Below are 21,706 nucleotides of genomic sequence, written 5' to 3'. Positions count from 1 at the left end.
CATGCATCAATTATCTCACAGAGAGTTACAGCGGCAGTGTGTGATGGAGAGTGACTTGGAGCGGCTTGTCACATTGCTGAATGTGGCAGAGCTACAGAAAGGTCCTTGGCTAGCTGTGACATTTGAAGCTGGTGGATTGTAAAAAATCCCAGTGTGTTTGTCAGAAAGTAACAAAAAAGACCACAATGACTGGTTCTCAGCCCCCAAAGGCCTCTAGGCACAACATTCTGCCTGTCTCAATGTCATCTCAGTAATAGGGCACTGAGATTCCCGGATCTCTATTGCAATTTTGCCATGTCTGAATAACTGTGCTGACTGAAATAATCAATAGCGTTTTCACCACCATTACTTTGTTTATGAGAAAGATAAAAAGGCAGTCGTTCAAAACGATAAACTACTGTATAAATGACCTGGCTGGGACAGAGTCTAAATGTCCAAATCGAAACCAGGAAGTTGGGGGAAATAACTTCCTACAAATCTCTCTTAAACATACTGTTAACTGTAATAAATTAAGTTTTAATGTTGTTACATTTTCAGAATTATTTCCCTCTCATTTCTCTTACATGTCTATGGTTAAAAAAGTCTGAATGATAATTGCGACTCCATTTTAGCCATCCAGGGTTGTTACAGCTGCAATATGTAACTTTTTGGGTGACCGACTAAATGCACATAGAAATGTGGGTTATAAATCTGTCATTGAAAGCAAGTCTAAGAAGGGGTAGATCTGTTCTAGGTGCGCTATTTCCATGCTTCACATGCTTCACATTCTTAAGTTTCGTTTTTGCATCTTTTACTTTCGGTTTTGTAAACCAGCTTCAAACAGCTGAAAATACAATATTTTCAGTTATTGAGAAGATACAGTATTTCACAGCAGTTGAGATGGCGCAATGATTCTCTGCACTGCTTGTTTTGTCACATAAACTGAAATTAGACAAACTATTAGAATTTTTGCAACCAGGAAATGGCAGAGCAATTTCTGCCTATTGCACCTTTAAATATTTTAATAGCATGTGACGGTGTGGTAAAAAAAGAAGGTCTGTGTTAATGTCTGTGTGATTCTGTGTGATGTGCCAGCCCTATTAACTGTCTGCTCTACAAAGCCAGTGGACCTGAGATCCCCATCTTTACATGTGACCTACATCCACCACGACAGTCAGCTCGTCACACCGCAGAGCTGAGCTGAGCTACACCCAACAGCCAACACAGTGACGAACACAGGGACACAATAGGGATTCACACTGGAACTGCTAGGCTTTGTTGTCACTGTCATACTATTTATATTGCTACTACTGCTCCTATACTGACTACAACTACTATGGAGGATGACTATAACTACAAAATGTATGTCTTCTAATAGTACCTGGGTTCAAATATAGGACTTTTAAGTAGCTATTTAAATATACACTCTTCTGTACAACAAAGTCTAATACTGTAGTACTACTACTGTGACTATTAGCCTACTACTATGACTACTATTCAATAGTATGAATAAATTGCTTTGAGTTTGGAGGATATTGGCACGGTTCGTCTCGAACAACCCCCGTGCCAATATATCCTCCAAACACCGGCTTCTCTGGCATTATCACTTTTATACAACGGGTTACCAACATATTCAAATAATAATTGACATATTTTCATTAAAAAAGTTATTTTGATCAAATCAAATCAAATCAAATCAAATCAAATCAAATTTTATTGGTCACATGCGCCGAATACAACAAGTGCAGACATTACAGTGAAATGCTTACTTACAGCCCTTAACCAACAGTGCGTTTATTTTAAACAAAAAAAGTAAGAATAAAACAACAACAAAAAAAAGTGTTGAGAAATACAAAGAGCAGAAGTAAAATAAAGTGACAGTAGGGAGGATATATATACAGGGGGGTAACGGTGCAGAGTCAATGTGCGGGGGCACCGGCTAGTTGAGGTAGTTGAGGTAATATGTACATGTGGGTAGAGTTAAAGTGACTATGCATAAATACTTAACAGAGTAGCAGCAGCGTAAAAAGGATGGGGTGGGGGGGCAGTGCAAATAGTCCGGGTAGCCATGATTAGCTGTTCAGGAGTCTTATGGCTTGTGGGTAGAAGCTGTTGAGAAGTCTTTTGGACCTAGACTTGGCACTCCGGTACCGCTTGTCGTGCGGTAGCAGAGAGAACAGTCTATGACTAGGGTGGCTGGAGTCTTTGACAATTTTGAGGGCCTTCCTCTGACACCGCCTGGTATAGAGGTCTTGGATGGCAGGGAGCTTTGCCCCAGTGATGTACTGGGCCGTACGCACTACCCTCTGTAGTGCCTTGCGGTCAGAGGCCAAGCAGTTGCCATACCAGGCGGTGATGCAACCAGTCAGGATGCTCTCGATGGTGCAGCTGTAGAATTTTTTGAGGATCTGAGGACCCATGCCAAATCTTTTTAGTCTCCTGAGGGGGAATAGGCTTTGTCGTGCCCTCTTCACGACTGTCTTGGTGTGCTTGGACCATGATAGTTCGTTGGTGATGTGGACACCAAGGAACTTGAAGCTCTCAACCTGTTCCACTACAGCCCGTCGATGAGAATGGGGGCGTGCTCAGTCCTCTTTTTTTCCTGTAGTCCACAATCATCTCCTTTGTCTTGGTCACGTTGAGGGAGAGGTTGTTGTCCTGGCACCACACGGCCAGATCTCTGACCTCCTCCCTATAGGCTGTCTCATCGTTGTCGGTGATCAGGCCTACCACTGTTGTGTCGTCGGCAAACTTAATGATGGTGTTGGAGTCGTGCCTGGCCATGCAGTCATGGGTGAACAGAGAGTACAGGAGGGGACTGAGCACGCACCCCTGAGGGGCCCCCGTGTTGAGGATCAGTGTGGCAGATGTGTTGTTACCTACCCTTACCACCTGGGGGGCGGCCCGTCAGGAAGTCCAGGATCCAGTTGCAGAGGGAGGTGTTTAGTCCCAGGATCCTTAGCTTAGTGATGAGCTTAGAGGGCACTATGGTGTTGAATGCTGAGCTGTAGTCAATGAATAGCATTCTCACGTAGGTGTTCCTCTTGTCCAGGTGGGAAAGGGCAGTGTGGAGTGCGATAGAGATTGCATCATCTGTGGATCTGTTGGGGCGGTATGCAAATTGGAGTGGGTCTAGGGTTTCTGGGATTATGCTGTTGATGTGAGCCATGACCAGTCTTTCAAAGCACTTCATGGCTACAGACGTCAGTGCCACGGGTCGGTAGTCATTTAGGCAGGTTATCTTAGAGTTCTTGGGCACGGGGACTATGGTGGTCTGCTTGAAACATGTTGGTATTACAGACTCGGTCAGGGACATGTTGAAAATGTCAGTGAAGACACTTGCCAGTTGGTCAGCACATGCTCGGAGTACACGCCCTGGTAATCCGTCTGGCCCAGCGGCCTTGTGAATGTTGACTTGCTTAAAAGTCTTACTCACATCGGCTACGGAGAGCGTGATCACATAGTCGTCCGGAACAGCTGGTGCTCTCATGCATGCTTCAGTGTTGCTTGCCTCGAGCGAGCATAGAAGTGGTTTAGCCTCGTCTGGTAGGCTTGTGTCACTGGGCAGCTCGCGGCTGTGCTTCCCTTTGTAGTCTGTAATAGTTTTCAAGCCCTGCCACATCCGACGAGCGTCAGAGCCAGTGTAGTATGATTCAATCTTAGACCTGTATTGACTCTTTGCCTGTTTGATGGTTCGGTCGGAGGTCATAGCGGGATTTCTTATAAGCTTCCGGGTTAGAGTCCCGTTCCTTGAAAGCGGCAGCTCTACCCTTTAGCTCAGTGCGGATGTTGCCTGTAATCCATGGCTTCTGGTTGGGGTATGTACGTACGGTCACTGTGGGGACGACATCATCGATGCACTTATTGATGAAGCCAGTGACTGATGTGGTGTACTCCTCAATGCTGTCTGAAGAATCCCGAACATGTTCCAGTCTGTGCTGGCAAAACAGTCCTGTAGCTTGGCATCTGCGTCATCTGACCACTTTTTTATTAACCGAATCACTGGTGCTTCCTGCTTCAGTTTTTGCTTATAAGCAGGAATCAGGAGGATAGAGTTATGGTCAGATTTGCCAAATGGAGGGCGAGGGAGAGCTTTGTATGCGTCTCTGTGTGTGGAGTAAAGGTGGTCTAGAGTTTTTTTTCCCTCTGGTTGCACATTTGACATGCTGGTAGAAATTAGGTAGAACGGATTTAAGTTTCCCTGCATTAAAGTCCCCGGCCACTAGGAGCGCTGCATCTGGATGAGCGTTTTCCTGTTGATTAATGGCCTTGTACAACTCGTTCAGTGCAATCTTAATGCCAGCATTGGTTTGTGGTGGTAAATAGACAGCTATGAAAAATATAGCTGAAAACTCTCTTGGTAAATAGTGTGGTCTACAGCTTATCATAAGATACTCTACCTCAGGCGAGCAAAACCTCGAGACTTCCTTAGTATTTGATTTTGTACACCAGCTGTTGTTTACAAATATACAGAGACCGCCACCCTTTGTCTTACCGGAGCCAGCCGTTCTGTCCTGCCGATGTAGCGTGTAGCCTGCTAGCTGAATGGTATCATTGTTGTCGTTCAGCCACGACTCCGTGAAACATAAGATATTACAGTTTTTAATGTCCCGTTGGTAGGATAACCGTAATCTTAAATCGTCAATTTTATTCTCAAAAGATTGAACGTTGGCTAATAGTATTGATGGGAGAGGCAGTTTACTCGCTCGCCGTCGGATCCTTACAAGGCACCCCGACCTACGTCCACGATATCTCCGTCTCTTCCTCAGGCGAATGACGGGGATCTGGGCCTTGCCGGGTGTCTGTAGAATATCCTTCGCGTCCGACTCGTTGAAGAAAAAGTCTTCGTCCAATGCGAGGTGAGTAATCGCTGTCCTGATATCCAGAAGCTCTTTTTGGTTATAAGAGACGATGGCATAAACATTATGTACAAAATAAATTACAAATAACGCGGAAAAACACACATAATAGTACAATTGGTTAGAGGGCTGTAAAACGGCAGCCATCTTCTCCGGCGCTGTTGACGATTAATGTATTCTTACTATTTCATCCTTCCACAAGATATAGTCCCCACACAAATCTAGGGTTCTTACTCAAGCCGGCTGGTCGTTCGTTCTATCGGTTCGGTTGCCAGAGATGCGACCCAGCCGTTCTGTCTTTTTGTTCTGTATCTATGGATGCGACCCAGTCGTTCGTTCAACATTTTCCATTGCCATACTGGCTGGCAACATTCTTAACCCTTGCTTGCTAGCTAGCCAACTACGACTAACTTACAGTAACGTCAAAGCTGCATTTGCATTAGTTTAAGCTGTTTTTCTAGTGACATTTATTTGGATACATCCATAACAATGAACTAATGAGGCGCAATTTCGCCTGGCATAGAATATGTAATCTCTCGTCAGGACACAATCACTTCAAACTGAAGCTGGAAAGACTGCAAACTAGCTGCAGTTCGTTTCATTTTACCTTTTTTCAATTGACATTTCTTTGTACAGTTGAAGTCGGAAGTTTACATACACTTAGGTTGGAGTCATTGAAACTCGTTTTCCAACCACTCCACAAATGTATTGTTAACAAACTATAGCTTTGGCAAGTCGGTTAGGACAACTACAAATTTTTCCAACAATTGTTTACAGACAGATTATTTCACTTATAATTCACTGTATCACAATTCCAGTGGGTCAGAAGTTTACATACACTAAGTTGACAGTATTCCAGAAAATGATGTCATGGCTTTAGAAACTTCTGATAGGCTAATTGACATCATTTGAGTCAATTGGAGGTGTACCTGTGGATGTATTTCAAGGCCTACCTTCAAACACAGTGCCTTTTTTAGACCTCCACAAGTCTGGTTCATCCTTGGGAGCAATTTCCAAACGACTGAAGGTACCACGTTCATCTGTACAAACAATAGTACGCAAGTATAAACACCATGGGACCACGCAGCCGTCATACCGCTCAGGAAGGAGACACATTCTGTCTCCTAGAGATGAACGTACTGCGGTGCGAAAAGTGCAAATCAATCCCAGAACAACAGCAAAGGACCTTGTGAAGATGCTGGAGGAAACAGGTACAAAAATATCTATATCCACAGTAAAACGAGTCCTATATCGACATAACCTGAAAGGCCGCTCAGCAAGGAAGAAACCACTGCTCCAAAACCGCCATGAAAAACCAGACTACGGTTTGCAACTGCACATGGGGACAAATATCGTACTTTTTGGAGAAATGTCCTCTGGTCTGATGAAACAAAAATAGAACAGTTTGGCCATAATGACAATCGTTATGTTTGGAGGAAAAAGGGGAATGCTTGCAAGCCGAAGAACACCATCCCAACCGTGAAGCACGGGGTGGCAGCATCATGCTGTGGGGGTGCTTTGCTGCAGGAGGGACTGGTGCACTTCAACAAATAGATGGCATCATGAGGAAGGAAAATTATGTGGATATATTGAAGCAACATCTCAAGACATCAGTCAGGAAGTTAAAGCTTGGTCGCAAATGGGTCTTCCAAATGGACAATGACCCCAAGCATACTTCCAAAGTTGTGGCAAAATGGCTTAAGGAAAACAAAGTCAAGGTATTGGAGTGGCCATCACAAAGCCCTGACCTCAATCCTATAGAAAATGTGTGGGCAGAACTGAAAAAGCGTGTGCGAGCAAGGAGGCCTACAAACCTGACTCAGTTACACCAGCTCTGTCAGGAGGAATGGGCCAAAATTCACCCAACATATTGTGGGAAGCTTGTGGAAGGCTACCCGAAACATTTGACCCAAGTTAAACAATTTAAAGGCAATGCTACCAAATACTAATTGAGTGTATGTAAACTTCGGACCCACTGGGAATGTGATGAAAGAAATAAAAGCTGAAATAAATAATTCTCTCTACTATTATTCTGACATTTCACATTCTTAAAATAAAGTGGTGATCCTAACTGACCTAAAACAGGGAATTTTTACTAGGATTAAATGTCAGGAATTGTGAAAAACAGAGTTAAAATGTAGTTGGCTAAGGTGTATGTAAACTTCCGACTTCAACTGTATATATCCATAAAAATGATACCAGCTGATTCATGTTTTCGACTGGCTGAGAAACGCTGCCTGTCTTCTCGTCCCGACTCCCGACACGTTCATTACTATGGGACGGCTGGAGATCGAATTTGAAAATTGAAACAATGTTGCAAATGTCGGTGAGACAGACAGCAAGGTTTATACAAATCTCCGCTGTTGAAAACAAAATGTTAGGCTAAAAGAAAATGTGAGATAATGTCTAGATGCTTTTTATAGTGGAGATCAATTTTATAAATTGTCTGGCTGGGCTGATGAGACAGTGGATTGCGCAGTCAGATGTAATTAGGCCTTTTAACGTCATAGATTTAGCCGTTGGTAACTCGTGGAACAGACACCGGCTGGAATGCGGTTTTAACCAATCAGCATTCAGGATTAGACCCACCCGTTGTATAATTATTAGCAATCATCATAACAACGATATCAAGAATACATATATGAATATTGACCAAAACATATGAATATGGATGCTATTCCACGCTGTTGTTCGCTATTACATAGAGCCAGGATAAAACACATGCTAACAGTAGGGTGTTGTTTTGTATACCCGAGTGTGCAAATTACTCCCCCCTGCAGATTTCAGCTCAGTGTGAAGTACCATTCAGTGCTGAATCCCTTACACAAGCTATGCACCCCTCAACACACCCTCTCTCTATCTCACACACTCTCAAACACACACACACATAAACACACCCACACAGCCTCCCGCCCACACACACAGAACCCCCCCCCCACCAACACAGACACACACACAGTCTTTCTCTCACACACACTCTCAAACTCTCCCTCTCTCTAGAAGTGACAGAAGAAGTGGCGTACCTTTGTTCATGTCAATCAGCTGCTTCTTCTTCTGCTGGCGTTCCTGCTTCTCACGCTCTGCTTTCTCCTTGGCCAGTCTGGCTCTCTTAATCTTCTCCTCCATCTCCCTCTTCTTGTGGTTCTCTTTCACCGCCTCCTGGAGGGGGAAGGGAAGACACACACAGGCATGAGGATCCAGGCACACACACACACACACACACACACAAACACACACACAGGCGCGCAAACACAGGCATACACACACACACACACAGGCGTGCACACACACACAAACACACACACACACAGGTGCGCACACACAGGCATACACACACAGACACACACACACACACACACACACACACACACACACAGTTAGAATTCAGTTCCTGACGCCACTATACTTCTCCAAAAGCTCAGTACTGGAGGATCCCATCATCGGATTTATACAGTTTCATAGGAAATGGAATAAACAATGCGATTGAAATGTACAAAGTCTGTCATAAACATTTTTTCTGTCTTATGTGGCCATCTTCTTTGTATCGACACAATGTATAGTATCTTCGCACAAATATTGAAAGGAGACATGCAATGGCACATTTCAATAATACATCAATCAACATCATACATAATAAAGATAACATTGCATCACACACACAGTACAGTAACAGGATGGTGCATTCCACTGCAGTAAGACCAGTCATTCTCTTTGGAAATATGACAAAAATATCAATATTTATCGAATATCTTTGTTATTCCACATGTTCTATTATTTGTGTTTTCATATAGAAGTTCACTGTATATGGGTGTGTTGTGTTGAGACTCTCTATATATTGCTTCTCCCTTGTCTTGTTTTTATGCCTGACTAAGGTCGATAACCTAAGAGTGCATTTTGCATCTACACAGTGTGCAGTGTATCGTGAGTCTTTTTCAGTCTTTACCTTACAAAGATGGCAGGCAACCATAACATAAGAGGGTGACGCTACAGTGAACCAGTCTCCCAAGCAGGAGAGAAAGAGAAGAGAGAGACGAGAGATATCACCCTCTGCCCTCTTCACTGGCTTAAATGTCAACGAGGTGTCAGGGAAGGAGCGCGAGGAGAAAACAGAGAAAACAGTGGGGGGCTCTCCGCTTGCACAAAATGTTGCACAGGACTGTTCTGACGCCAGGTGAGAGAGAGGGGAGAAGGAGACACTACCACGCGACCTTGGGAGCCCACAAAGGTTCTCTCACCCCAGGCCTGTGGCGCAGGCATGACAGGCCTCATCTTAGAGTGTGTGTGTGTATGTATGTGTGTGTTCATGCGTCTGTGTGTGTGTTTGTGTGTGTGTGTGTGTGACTGTGCATGCATGTGTGCGACTTTTCCGACATATGTGTATTTGCAAGTGTGTGTGTGTGCATGTCTGCTTGTAAGTGTGGATATGTTTAACTATACTTGTTTAACTATACTATACCATAAGTCCCCACAAGAATATTAAACATACAAATATTTGACCAACTGGGGACATTTTGTTAGTCCCCACAAGGTGAAATGCTATGTCTAGGGGGTTTAGGGTTAAGGTTAGAATTAGTGTTAGGGTTAGAATTAGGTTTAGGGTTAGGGTTAGGAGCTAGGGTTATTTTTAGGGTTAGATTTAAGAACTACGGTTAGGGTTAATGTTAGGTTTTGGGGTTAGGGTTAAGGTTAGGGTAAGGGTTAGGATTAGGGGTTAGGGAAAATAGGACTTTAAATGGGACTGAATTGTGTGTCCCCACAAGGTTAGTTATACAAGACTGTGTGTGTGTGTGTGTGTGTCTTGGCACGCTCTGCTCCTTCCTGCTCCCTCTTCCTCCTCCAAGGTCTGATATAATGAGTGTCGACAGTCAGACACCCCCCTCAGAATCCCCCTGTGGTTTCCTGACGTGTGTCGTGTTGGCGGCTAAGACACAGGGATTACGGAGATGGTGTGGAAGGAGCAAGGAAACAAGCAGCTCATCATGCCAGTCAATACTGACGCCTCAGCTCCCAAGTCCAAGGACGAGAGACCTCCTTCTCACTCTCTCCTTCTGAGATGACAAGGACAAAGGGAGAGAGAGAGAATGATGAGAGAAAGCCACACATAGACAAAGATAGAGCAGAAGGAAGAATGGAGAGAAAGAGAGGGAGGGAGAGAGGTCGAGAGACAGAAACAGAGGAAAGTGAAAGTAGATAAAGGAATATTATGCTCCACATTTCTAATGTTATTTAGAGCTGGGAGCAGCATTCACATATTCACTCATTCCTTTGTGTGCCTGTGCATTGAATAGAGTAGGATACTGGATTCACTGGTGATATAGATATCCATGGTGTGTGTATACATGTTGACTGTGTGCACTTAACATAATGGTGGACTATACAAATACAGAGGGTAAGTGCTGATGCATTGCCTCCCCTCCCTATTGAGTAATGATTTCACTATTGCGTTTTAACACATTGTTATAGAGCCCTGTAGGCTATATTGGTCTACATCTGCAGTTGATCAAATTGATTGTCATCCTAATTCGATAACACAATTCAATTAATCTGAGAGAGATATTATAAACCAGCTTCTAGTTGAGTGCTAGATTACATATAAGATGATTTACAAAAAGTTACAAAAAAACGACTTCCTGCTGGCGAAACTTACTCTAAACAAATAAGCAATTCTGACGGTAAACACGATTACACAGCGTAATTATCTAGCACTGATCAAACATGCACTACCCGCTAATTGCCATAGCAACAAATATGTTTTCTGTTTTTTCTCCTCTCTTTATGCTGTTCCTTGTTTGCGCCAATGGCAACGTCTATCCGTTTGGTCTGTTTTCTTAGTTGTACTCTTGTAAGAAGACTAATGGGAGATAAACAGTACCCAAGGGAAGTGTTTTCCAATGTAATCTTCAGAGCAGGATTCAGCCTTTGACATGATTGAGAGTGTAGGGCAATGACAAACAGGTTGCTGTCAAGGATAAGGACAACATACAAGACCTCTGATAATAATATACAACTCAGACATAGCATAAATTCTAAATATTACCTTTTGACACAATATATATTTGCTGTTGATAAGATGGTAGATTCAAAAGGTTTGTTTTGAACTAATGCATGATTTTCGAATGTACCTTTTCTCAGAAACTGTAACACAAAGAATAATGGAGATAATCAATGCATTTCAGTTGAACATTCATAACACATTTTAAACATGTCATTAAAAATGTCTACCTGTCTCCCTGCATCAAGCTTATCACCATGGTTACACTGCCTATCCTTAATCTTATCGACTACACCCGCAGCGATGTTCACTGACATTGAAAATGTTTTGTTGACAGCTAATGGCAGAACTAAAACCAGAAAACTTCAGTTGATTTTTAAGTTTTTTGTGTGATTGTGTGTTGAACGTCATCGGAAAATAAATGGCGAGACAGGAAAAGAGACAGTAAAGACTGAACACGGTGGGAAGTCTTCAGGTATTCAGCGGTGGTCACCGATCGATATGTTAAGGTAAATTAGAGAGGGTAATTGGGTTTGCACATGAAATACTCCAAAGTCATTCCCAAAGCTGATTATGAGAGAGAAAAAAGCCTCACTTAAAACTCTTTCGTTAATTGGAACGACTCTAGGTGGGGTATTTAAAAACCGAGCTGGAAGATGGAGGGATGGAGATAGAAAGTGAAAGAAGATTAAAGGATGAGTGAACAGAGGATATTACACAAAGTCACAGATGGGTGGTTTCTGCAGCTAAATAAAACAAACTAGCCATTACAGTGCATACTAAACTACAGTGGCTATCACGTAAACCGTGCTGTCTATTCTAAATTGTTGAAATGAGACTCTCACTATCCAAAAGATAATTAGCAAGCTACAGGTAACTGCCAAAAATAAAGGAAACACTTAAGTAAATGAGGGTTACAAAGTATATTGAAAGCAGGTGCTTCCACACAGGTGTGTTTCCTGAGTTAATTAAGCAAATAACATTCCTTCATGCTTAGGGTCATGTATAAAATGCCCAGTTGCCCATTATTTTGGCTACCATGTCTAGATACCTCAGTGACTTGGAAAGAGGAGTCTCAAAGGAGCATAGGGGGGTTTACAGTGCATTCAGAAAGTATTCAGACCCCTTCACCTTTTCCACATTTTGTTACGTTACAGCCTTATTCTAAAATTAATCAAATAAAATAAAAATCTCATCAATCTACACACAATACCTCATCATGACGAAGCAAAAACAGGTTTTTAGAAATGTTTGCAAAATAAATATCACATCTACATAAGTATTCAGACACTTTCCTCAGTAATGTGGTCCTCTGTAGCTCAGCTGGTAGAGCACGGCGCTTGTAACGCCAGGGTAGTGGGTTCGATCCCCGGGACCACCCATACACAAAAATGTATGCACACATGACTGTAAGTCGCTTTGGATAAAAGCGTCTGCTAAATGGCATATTATTATTATTATTATTACTTTGTTGAAGCACCTTTGGCAGCGATTATAGCCTCGAGTCTTCTTGGGTATGACGCTACAAGCTTGGCACAACTGTATTTGGAGAGTTTCTCCCATTCTTCTCTGCAGATCCTCAAGCTCTGTCAGGTTGGATGGGGAGTGTCGCTGCACAGCTATTTTCAGGTCTCTCCATAGATGTTCAATCTTCAATATGGAGCCACAGCAGGAGCAGAGGTCTTTTTACCAGGACTTAATAGGGACACAGGCTGTGGTAACACTGAGTCCTTCTCTCTGTACTCTGCCCTGTGTTGTGGAGATGTGGGCTTATGAGCTCTCTGGTCTCCTCGCCTGGCTGTAGAATTGAATTTCTGAGCCATTTTCTGAACAGCCCAGGTCTCCTGCATCCCCTACATTGAACATGGGGCACTACACTGCAAAAAGTGAAATCTAAGCAAGCCTAAATATCTGATATTGAGTGACTTAAAATGAGTTTTATTTCATACCAAGCTAAAATATAATAATATAACGTCATTGGCAGATAATTTAGTTATGTAAAAAACAAAAACATGTACGGCTTAAAACAAAAAGTGAAATCGTCTTATTAAGGTAAAATGTCAAGAAATATATCCTGAAATAAGATACATTAAGATAGATTTCACTTTTTGCAGTGTAAGCTTTTCCCCTTTCAGGTTCTTATTCAATTCAATAATTTTCCTGACTTGTTTACTGCTCTTCCCTGACCATTTACACAGTATAGCCTAGTAATACATCCTGCCCAAACAGGTTCTGCTCCTATATAAAAACGAGCTGGCCCAGTTCAAAGAGTGTGTTTACTTCTCCATACTAACATAGTAAATATAATGCATGTCCAATACATTGCTTCATACGTAGCGGTATAAAATAAAATGTAATAGAATGCACCATTGATTTCACACACACACACACACACACACACACACAAACACACACACAGAAATATATTTTGTAGATTTTGTATCTCATTTCAATGTTAACACTAACACTATCACTGTAGTACAACTTAACTTTGGGCAGCCTATGTGTTTATCCACCATCTGTTGCTGTATGTGCCAGCTTCTAATGGAGTGGTGTCAGGAACTTATGGGGTACAAGTACACTAACTTGTTAGTCTTTGAGGCGCAATATTATTATTTTATCCTTACTGAGGGGTTATCCTAAATTCACTGAAATCTGGTGACCAGTTTAGATTGAATAGTGCCTACAGTGTGAATATCAGTGACTTAATCATTGACAGCCAGTATCCATACAAATATGTTTGTGTGTCTGTGTACTGTATGCTTGCGTGCGTTTGTGTGCACGAGCATGTGTGTGTGTTAGAAGAGTGCAGCAGCTGTAGCAGCTGCCGAGGCTGATGCAGCAGTCACAGGGGCGTGGGAGGAGAAGCATCATATTACCGGCCCCATCATTATCATCATTATTATGACTCTTCATACTGTCGGGGCATTAGCATACTTTTGAGATCGAGCCAATAGCCCTGAAAAGATGGGGCCACACACACACGCCCGATCATGCAAACATAGAAACACGCTTGCATGCATACACACACACACACACAATCTCACAAACACCTACCAGCCAACATAATTTGATCTCCAAGCTTATGCGATGATGCTCCATCTTGCAACCCCACACCCATTAGTCTGGCTTTATTGGTCTTATTAGTAAGTCACTCAATTAACGACTAAGACTGTTAGCTTGTCCTCCATCTGCCCGGGCTTTGATAACTCATTAATATAGAGATCCTCATCCTCCTTTCTGCTCCTGGTCAGGATTACACACACACAGAGCCGACTGATTGCATTTCACTCTAACTCCATATCCAAATATGGCCAGCTGTATTAAAATAGCAAATTGTCAGGGCATTTTTCTATATACATTTGTATGGACTTTATGCGCCAAAATCTAAAGATTTTTATTGGCTTCGCTGACAGTAGAAAAAAAACATAGCTAATGGACTATCTGTTGTAGTCAGCTCTATGAGCTTTATGTCACTGCAGTTACTCAAATGCCTCATGACAGTCGGCGTTGCATTAAGCCGAGGCTTTTTAGTGAAAGCAATTTAGAGGAAAGTAGTATTCCAATTGAGTTCTTTATTATCTGGGATGGCCCTGCGTGTAATGAATGCATTACATAGGCCAAACAACACTGTGATGCCGGCAAATAAATGTTTAGCCTCAAATTAATCAAAGCCCATATGATGAACTGTAAAGAACCATACATTTACTGTGCATGTTGAATGGGTGTCAGCGTAAAATCAATTGGAAAGTTAAACGAGGTCTCCGTCGTGAATATGAATTTCTTTAATGACCCCAACTGCCGACCAGTCACAATTTCCATTTGCTTTATCAATATGGCTGTATCAGCATTATATTCAGTATATCCTAAATGGCTGTAGTTTAAGTGATGGGTGATGCAAGGACATACCGCTAGTGTAGCCAAAGCATAAATACCCTCCCCAAGACAGATTCACAATAGCCGGCTAGGCTGCTACTGGCTAGCCAAGCTTAGCATGGTGCAAAGGGGAAGGGCTGTTCAGCTAGAATCTATAGCTGCAGAGGAAACGGTTCAATTGTTTCCGTTTTACATGGGGAAAAACAAACAACAACCATAATTAAATATACATTGATCACCAAACATTCCTTGAAGTTAGAAGCATTGAAGCATCTGTCAACTGGGGCTCCCAGCGAGTAAGGAAAACCAGATGAAATATCAGGAATATAGTTCCTGGTCATCAAAGGATTGTTTATTTTATACATGAACAACAACCCCACTCTCTATCCCAACCCTCAACTCAACCCCTACTTCCCCAGGCCTCTCCTACTCCTTAGCATTGAAGTCTCAATCAGTAATAACTTATTCATAAAGACCTATTTGCTTGAGAGAAAAAAATAAATCTTAGCGTACGCCTCCTTTTAGAGGCCGTGCAACCGCAAATCCTTGGGGGAGAGCCGTGTCGTACGCTGGTACACTTTGATCACCGGAATGAAAGTTAGTTTTAGATATGGGAAGGAGAGAGAGAGAAGAGAGAGAAGAAGCTCAGACAAGGGGACCTTGCCATTCACACTAATAGGTTTGGAAGACTTTGAGCGTACTTTCTGGACATCGTGTCATCATCCTGACACATTCAAAACAAATTGGGCACCGGAAGGAGAGGGAGAGATGGAGGGAAGAGGAGAGAGAAAGGAGTTAAATAAATGTTTAACAGACTTCTTCCCGGCAGGTAGGGTCTCTGCTTTGTTCTCCACCGTTTGAGTTTGTCTTGGTCCACAAATATCCCTAGTTTAAGAACAAAATGTCCCTGCCCCTAACAACCCCTCTTGAGCATTCTGTATTTTTTTTTATGATGAGCGTGTTTTTCTGACATTTTATTATAGACTCACCTCACATTCATTCCAATAAATGCTATATCTGTGTTTTTTAATAAACTGGAAATGTGTTGCTGTTTGTATAATTTGCTCTCTACTAATTTCCTGGATATTCTGAGTTTGTGTTGAAATACTGACGTCAATTGATCATGGTGTAGTTTTACCACCTTGATATTCTAAATATATCCAAAGCAATCAGTTTCTGTCAGTGGCGTGTATTCATGGATGCATACAGTATATTCTATTTGACAACAGCACATGTTTGCTCAACAACCCTTGGGCCACGACTGTTTTTTTATGATCTTGCAAACCGGGGCAGTTCCCTTGACCGACATGGAAAGTCTAAAAAACACATTATGGCGAGCCTGAGACTAAAGGTCGAGTCCGGAACAACGAGGGTCTCGAACCAGGCCGCAATGATCAGTATACAGAGGCACAACAAACAGGTGCAGAAAACAGAGACATTCTGAATAAACTGGTCATCACAGTAATGACAGCAAGCCTTCAGGGGGCACAATGAGTCAGCAACAATTTTGTGGAACTTGTCAATGCATTTGCAGAGTTCGATACTGCCATGGTTGAACCCTTGGGACAAGCACTGTATTTACAGGTATGTCAAACACCATACAGAATGACATCATTCAGAGCATTGCAGACGTGATACAAAGTGAGAATGACAGTGAGATCAGTTCAGCACCCTTCATAGCAGTCCAGGTGGATGACACCACATACATTCCTGCAAATGTCAATCGACCATATCAATGATAAGGGTGTTATATGCAAGAGATTCCTGGGGGTTTTCGTTGTGTGTGCAGAGAGAAACGCAGAGGCCATCACTGCTGTTGTAATGCAAACTATCGGCAAATACAACCAAGCAGCCAAACTCATCTGCCAGACCTTTGATGGGGCAAGCTGCAAGAGCGGGCAGCGAGGTGGGGTTCAGGCGCTCGTGAAAAGCCACTGTCAATATGCCCTGTTCATGAATTGTTATGCCCATAAACTAAATTTAGTTTTAGCACAGGGGACAAGCAATATTCAATATTTTTTTGCATCCATGGACAGTTTTCATAACTTTTTTACCCGGTCATGCAAAAAGACAACCATGCTTACTGAGGTTGACAATACCATTCGGGTACAGGGAGGTTGTGCCACTTATTGGAACTGCAAAAGTAGAGCAGATGTAAACGAAGGCCAGAGACCATTGGACATGATTTTGATCAGATCAATACTGAGCCAGGCTGGGATAAAGATTCAATGGTCCAGAGCAGTGCTCTGAAACAGAAACTGAAGGAGTTCATGTTACAAGTACATCAGCTGAAAGGTCATTTTCCTGTCTGAAAAAGATTAAAACCTACAGTTGAAGTCGGAAGTTTACATACACCTTAGCCAACTACATTTAAACTCAGTTTTTCACAATTACTGACATTTAATCCTAGTAAAAAGTCCCTGTCTTAGGTCAGATAGGACCACCACTTTATTTTAAGAATGTGAAATGTCAGAATAATAGTAAAGATAATGAATGATTTCAGCTTGTATTTCTTTCATCACATTCCCAGTGGGTCAGAAGTTTACATACACTCAATTAGTATTTGGTAACATTGCCTTTAAATGGTTTAACTTGGGTCAAAAGTTTCGGGTAGTCTTCCACAAGCTTCCCACAATAAGTTGGGTGAATTCTGGCCCATTCCTCCTGACAGAGCTGGTGTAACTGAGTCAGGTTTGTAGGCCGCTTTTTCAGTTCTGCCCACACATTTTCTATAGGATTGAGGTCAGGGCTTTGTGATAGCCACCCCAATACCTTCACTTTGTTGTCCTTAAGCCATTTTGCCACAACTTTGTAAGTATGCTTGGGGTCATTGTCCATTTGGAAGACCCATTTGCGACCAAGCTTTAACTTCCTGACTGATGTCTTGAGATGTTGCAAGAAAGCACCCCCACAGCATGATGCTGCCACCCCCGTGCTTCACGGTTGGGATGGTGTTCTTCGGCTTGCAAGCTACCCCCTTTTTCCTCCAAACATAACGATGGTCATTATGGCCAAACAGTTCTATTTTTGTTTCATCAGACCAGAGGACATTTCTCCAAAAAGTATGATCTTTGTCCCCATGTGCAGTTGCAAACCGTAGTCTGGCTTCTCTATGGTGGTTTTGGAGCAGTGGCTTCTTCCATGCTGAGCGGCCTTTCAGGTTGTCGATATAGGACTTGTTTGACTGTGGATATATATACTTTTGTACCTGTTTCCTCCAGCATCTTCACAAGGTCCTTTGCTGTTCTGGGATTGATTTGCTCTTTTCGCACCAAAGTACGTTAATCTCTAGGAGACAGAACGCGTCTCCTTCCTGAGCGGTATGATGGCTGCGTGGTCCCATGGTGTTTATACTTGCATACTTTGGTTTGTACAGATGAACGTGGTACCTTCAGGCGTTTGGAAATTGCTCCCAAGGATGAACCAACTTGGCTGATTTCTTTTGATTTTCCCATGATGTCAAGTAAAGAGGCATTGAGTTTGAAGGTAGGCCTTGAAATACATCCACAGGTACACCTCCAATTGACTCAAATTATGTCAATTAGCCTATCAGAAGCTTCTAAAACCCTGCCATAATTTTCTGGAATTTTCCAAGCTGTTTATAGGCACAGTCAACTTAGTGTATGTAAACTTCTGACACACTGGAATTGTGATACAGTGAATTATAAGTTAAATAATCTGTGTGTAAACAATTGTTGGAAAAATGACTTGTGTCATGCACAAAGTAGATGTCCTAACCGACTTGCCAAAACTATGGTTTGTTAACAAGTTTATTTGTGTGGTTGAAAAAGGAGTTTTAATGACTCCAACCTAAGTGTATGTAAACTTCTGACTTCAACTGTACATATACTATAGTTGTGGACAAGAGAGACTTTGTGCTGCATGAACTTAAGTCCAGCGGAGTAGGCTACTGAATGAAAGAGTCATTGACCATTTTGCCATCTCTTGCACACACACACACACACACACACACACACACACACACACACACACACACACACACACACACACACACACACACACACACACACACACACGCACACTGATTGATTGGACTGAATTGTTTTTGGTGTTATTCAATTGCTACTTTTTTCACTTAAGTTTTCATGTACCTAACAAAAATCTCAAGTTCATTGTGTTTCCATCATATTTTACACTCTATCGATAGTTTTGTCACAAAAACTGTTGCGTTAAACAGCAAATGTGTCTACTCTGGTCTTGGCACATGCACTCTAGCCAACAGCTCGCAAATTTGACTCGTTTCAGGAAACTAGGCGTATGTCGCGTGTCACTACTTCACGAGAGCCATTTGAAAGTAAACTTTTATTTGTTTATCAAAAGGAATTTTTTGGCAGAAATGCCTTCTGGAACATGTGAACTTTCATGTGCCTTAATAACAAAGTTGTATGCCATCGGTAAATAATACAATTGTTAAATTACGAGCCTAGTTGGTTTAGCCACAGAAAAAGACAGCAACCTTCCCGCTAGCCATGATTGGCTGAGATGAGTGGGCTGGACATGCCGAGTGATGAGTTCGTATTGGTCTGCCATGTAGCACGCTTCTGTCTATTTGAGCTTGTCAGTATGTGTAGGTAATCCTTTCTAACTCAGCTTTTTTTTTAAAGATATCACGTAGTAGAACTGCATAAGTGTTGCTCTCCACTTTCTGGAGGACCAAGTTTTGAAATCAGTGGAATTAGAGTATGATTGCTAAGGAGATGGAGAAAACACCTGTCTCCGGTTTACATCTTCAAACTAAGGGCAACCATGGCATCTGTGACAGAGATGGAGACTTGTCCATCCATGTATACGGGTAAGATAGTCTAGCTAGCTACATTTTCAGATATTACACGTTTCTAATTTTGTCAGAAAGTCCTTTTCATTTCAAGTTAAAGTGTACTGTTAGATAGCTAGCTAACGTTAGCTGGCTGGCTCGCTAGCTAATGTTACGTGTATGATCTGTGTAGTAATATTATTCGTATCTCAGAGCCATTTGCTTTGCTAGTTATAGCCTAATGTTAGCTAGCTAACATTGAACCTGGTTGGTTAGCTACCTGCAGATTCATGCAAGGTAGTAACGTCATGAGTTCAGATTATGGTTCATTGTTTAGCTAGCTAGCTAGCTACATGTCTTAACAAAAGACTCCACTATGCAAGTAACCATTTCAATAGCATGTTCATGATGTCACTGCGACAACTGTTGATAGACGTAGCTGGTAAATTCGCTCTGGCTATCTACTCCGATTTCAGAGCACTCTGAGTGTGCTAGAGCGCAGAATAACTGACAAATTTACGAACGCTCAACACCTGTTGAATATGGCCGGTGTCAGTAAACGTTGGCAAAAAAGCGTAATTAAAATGTTGCGAGCAGCACAGTTGCAGTCACCAACACTCTGTATAACATAAAAACAGCCTAACCAGCTCTGCTAGGGCGAGTAAAATGGTCAGAGTGAACTGTTCTCTCATTTGTGTCTGGAAGTACCTAGCAAGCTAGCCAACGTTAGCCAGTTAGCTTGGGTGCTTGACTGCTGTTGTTAGGTCAGAACGCTCGGATCAACCCTACTCCTCGGCCAGAGCGTCCAGTGTGCGCGCTGAACGCTCCGAGAGACGAACGGACAATCTGACAACTCTCTGAGTTTACGAACGCCCAGAGCACACTCTGGCACTCTAGATTAAATTTACGGACACACCCGTAGTATAAACCAGCCTTTAGTCTTGAAATCTTTGGTTGTTTAGTACATGGCTTCACATGTGAATCCTTAAAGAGGTGGGCGGGGCTGTATGATATACCAATTTCTAGCTCTGAGTCTCGACTTTTATCCAACGTAAAAAACACAATTTCAAATGTTGCTAAATAAGACCGAAACCAGCCAGTTGGTCACAAATACAGTGCGGGTAGGCTGTGTTGGTAGGCTGGTCTACATGATAAGATTATTATGGATAAGAGCGAGAACATTTTTATTTGCCAAACGGCAGTCAAGCATCGATCGTCATGTCACCGGAATAAGACCCTGGATATTTATTGGAAAGGAGCATCAAGATCACTGTACACTTTCACCACCCTGTGATGTTCATTATAATTTATTTAATCTGTAGTCTAATAAACTGCATGCTTTCCCGAGTCATAGTGGAAGGACCACACACTGTGTCATCTTATGACTCCAAGTTTACTTATATATAATGGTCATTTTATCAACACTTGAGCATCAAGGCATTTCCAGCACCATTTCTTGCGTAATACATTTTAGCGACATAGAAAGATCCTTCCATGTCAATCGAACAAATGATCTGTAGGCATTTATAAAATCATACCAAAACCACATGTTTTCATCACAACTGTCATTATTTTTTATACAGTATGACTTTACTCTCATATATTCTCCACATGTTTATTCTAAGTTGCATATATTATTGTGATGAGTCAGCGTGAATGTGTTTGTTGAGATGCTGCCTCCGACAGAGAGGTGCTGTCCAGCTGGTGGTGCTGATAGCGGTAGAATCCCGAGTGACGCAGCGGTCTAAGGCACTGCATCGCAGTGCTAGCGGCATCACTACAAACCTGGGTTCGATCCCGGGCTGTATCACAACCGGCTGTGATCGGGAGTTCCATAGGGCGATATAATCCTTAATCATTGTATTCAGACCAATCCAAATACTACTAACTAGCTATTTGAAAACGGTGGGAGGTAATAACTTAAAAACAGCAGACTACAATAGAATACAATACATCAGAGCAATACATCATATGCCACGATGTCATTGTATTCAGAAAAAACCAAATACTACTAACTAGCTCCTTGAAATGGTGGGAGGTAGCTAATAAGTCTAATACAGAAATACTTTTTACAATAGAATACAATAAACTAGCATAGGAAGAGTGACCCTCCATGGTTCCAAGCTCTTCAGAGTTTCAATAAGCTCAGACCTCAACAGACTTACCCCATCCCTCTACCTGCATAAGACCTGCTTGACTCTTTGACGCACCGAAGGCGGAGGTACT

At 42.3% G+C, this 21,706-nt stretch overlaps 1 protein-coding gene across 1 annotated transcript in view; it reads right to left on the bottom strand.

Moving 5' to 3' along the window:
* The window catches only part of LOC121535952 (protein diaphanous homolog 2-like), a 726,045-nt gene that overhangs the window by 79,685 nt on the left and 624,654 nt on the right, over positions 1 to 21,706 (bottom strand). The window contains exon 26 of the mRNA XM_041843185.2: positions 7,862 to 7,997. Within this exon, the coding sequence (XP_041699119.1) occupies positions 7,862 to 7,997 (136 nt within the window). The remainder of the gene's footprint in view (positions 1 to 7,861; positions 7,998 to 21,706) is intronic.

Source organism: Coregonus clupeaformis, chromosome 2 (assembly GCF_020615455.1).
Source record: "Coregonus clupeaformis isolate EN_2021a chromosome 2, ASM2061545v1, whole genome shotgun sequence".
In the NCBI taxonomy this organism is placed as follows: Eukaryota; Metazoa; Chordata; class Actinopteri; order Salmoniformes; family Salmonidae; genus Coregonus; species Coregonus clupeaformis.
Note: the sequence above shows the minus strand (reverse complement) of the source record. Positions and strands in the feature narration are given on the sequence as shown.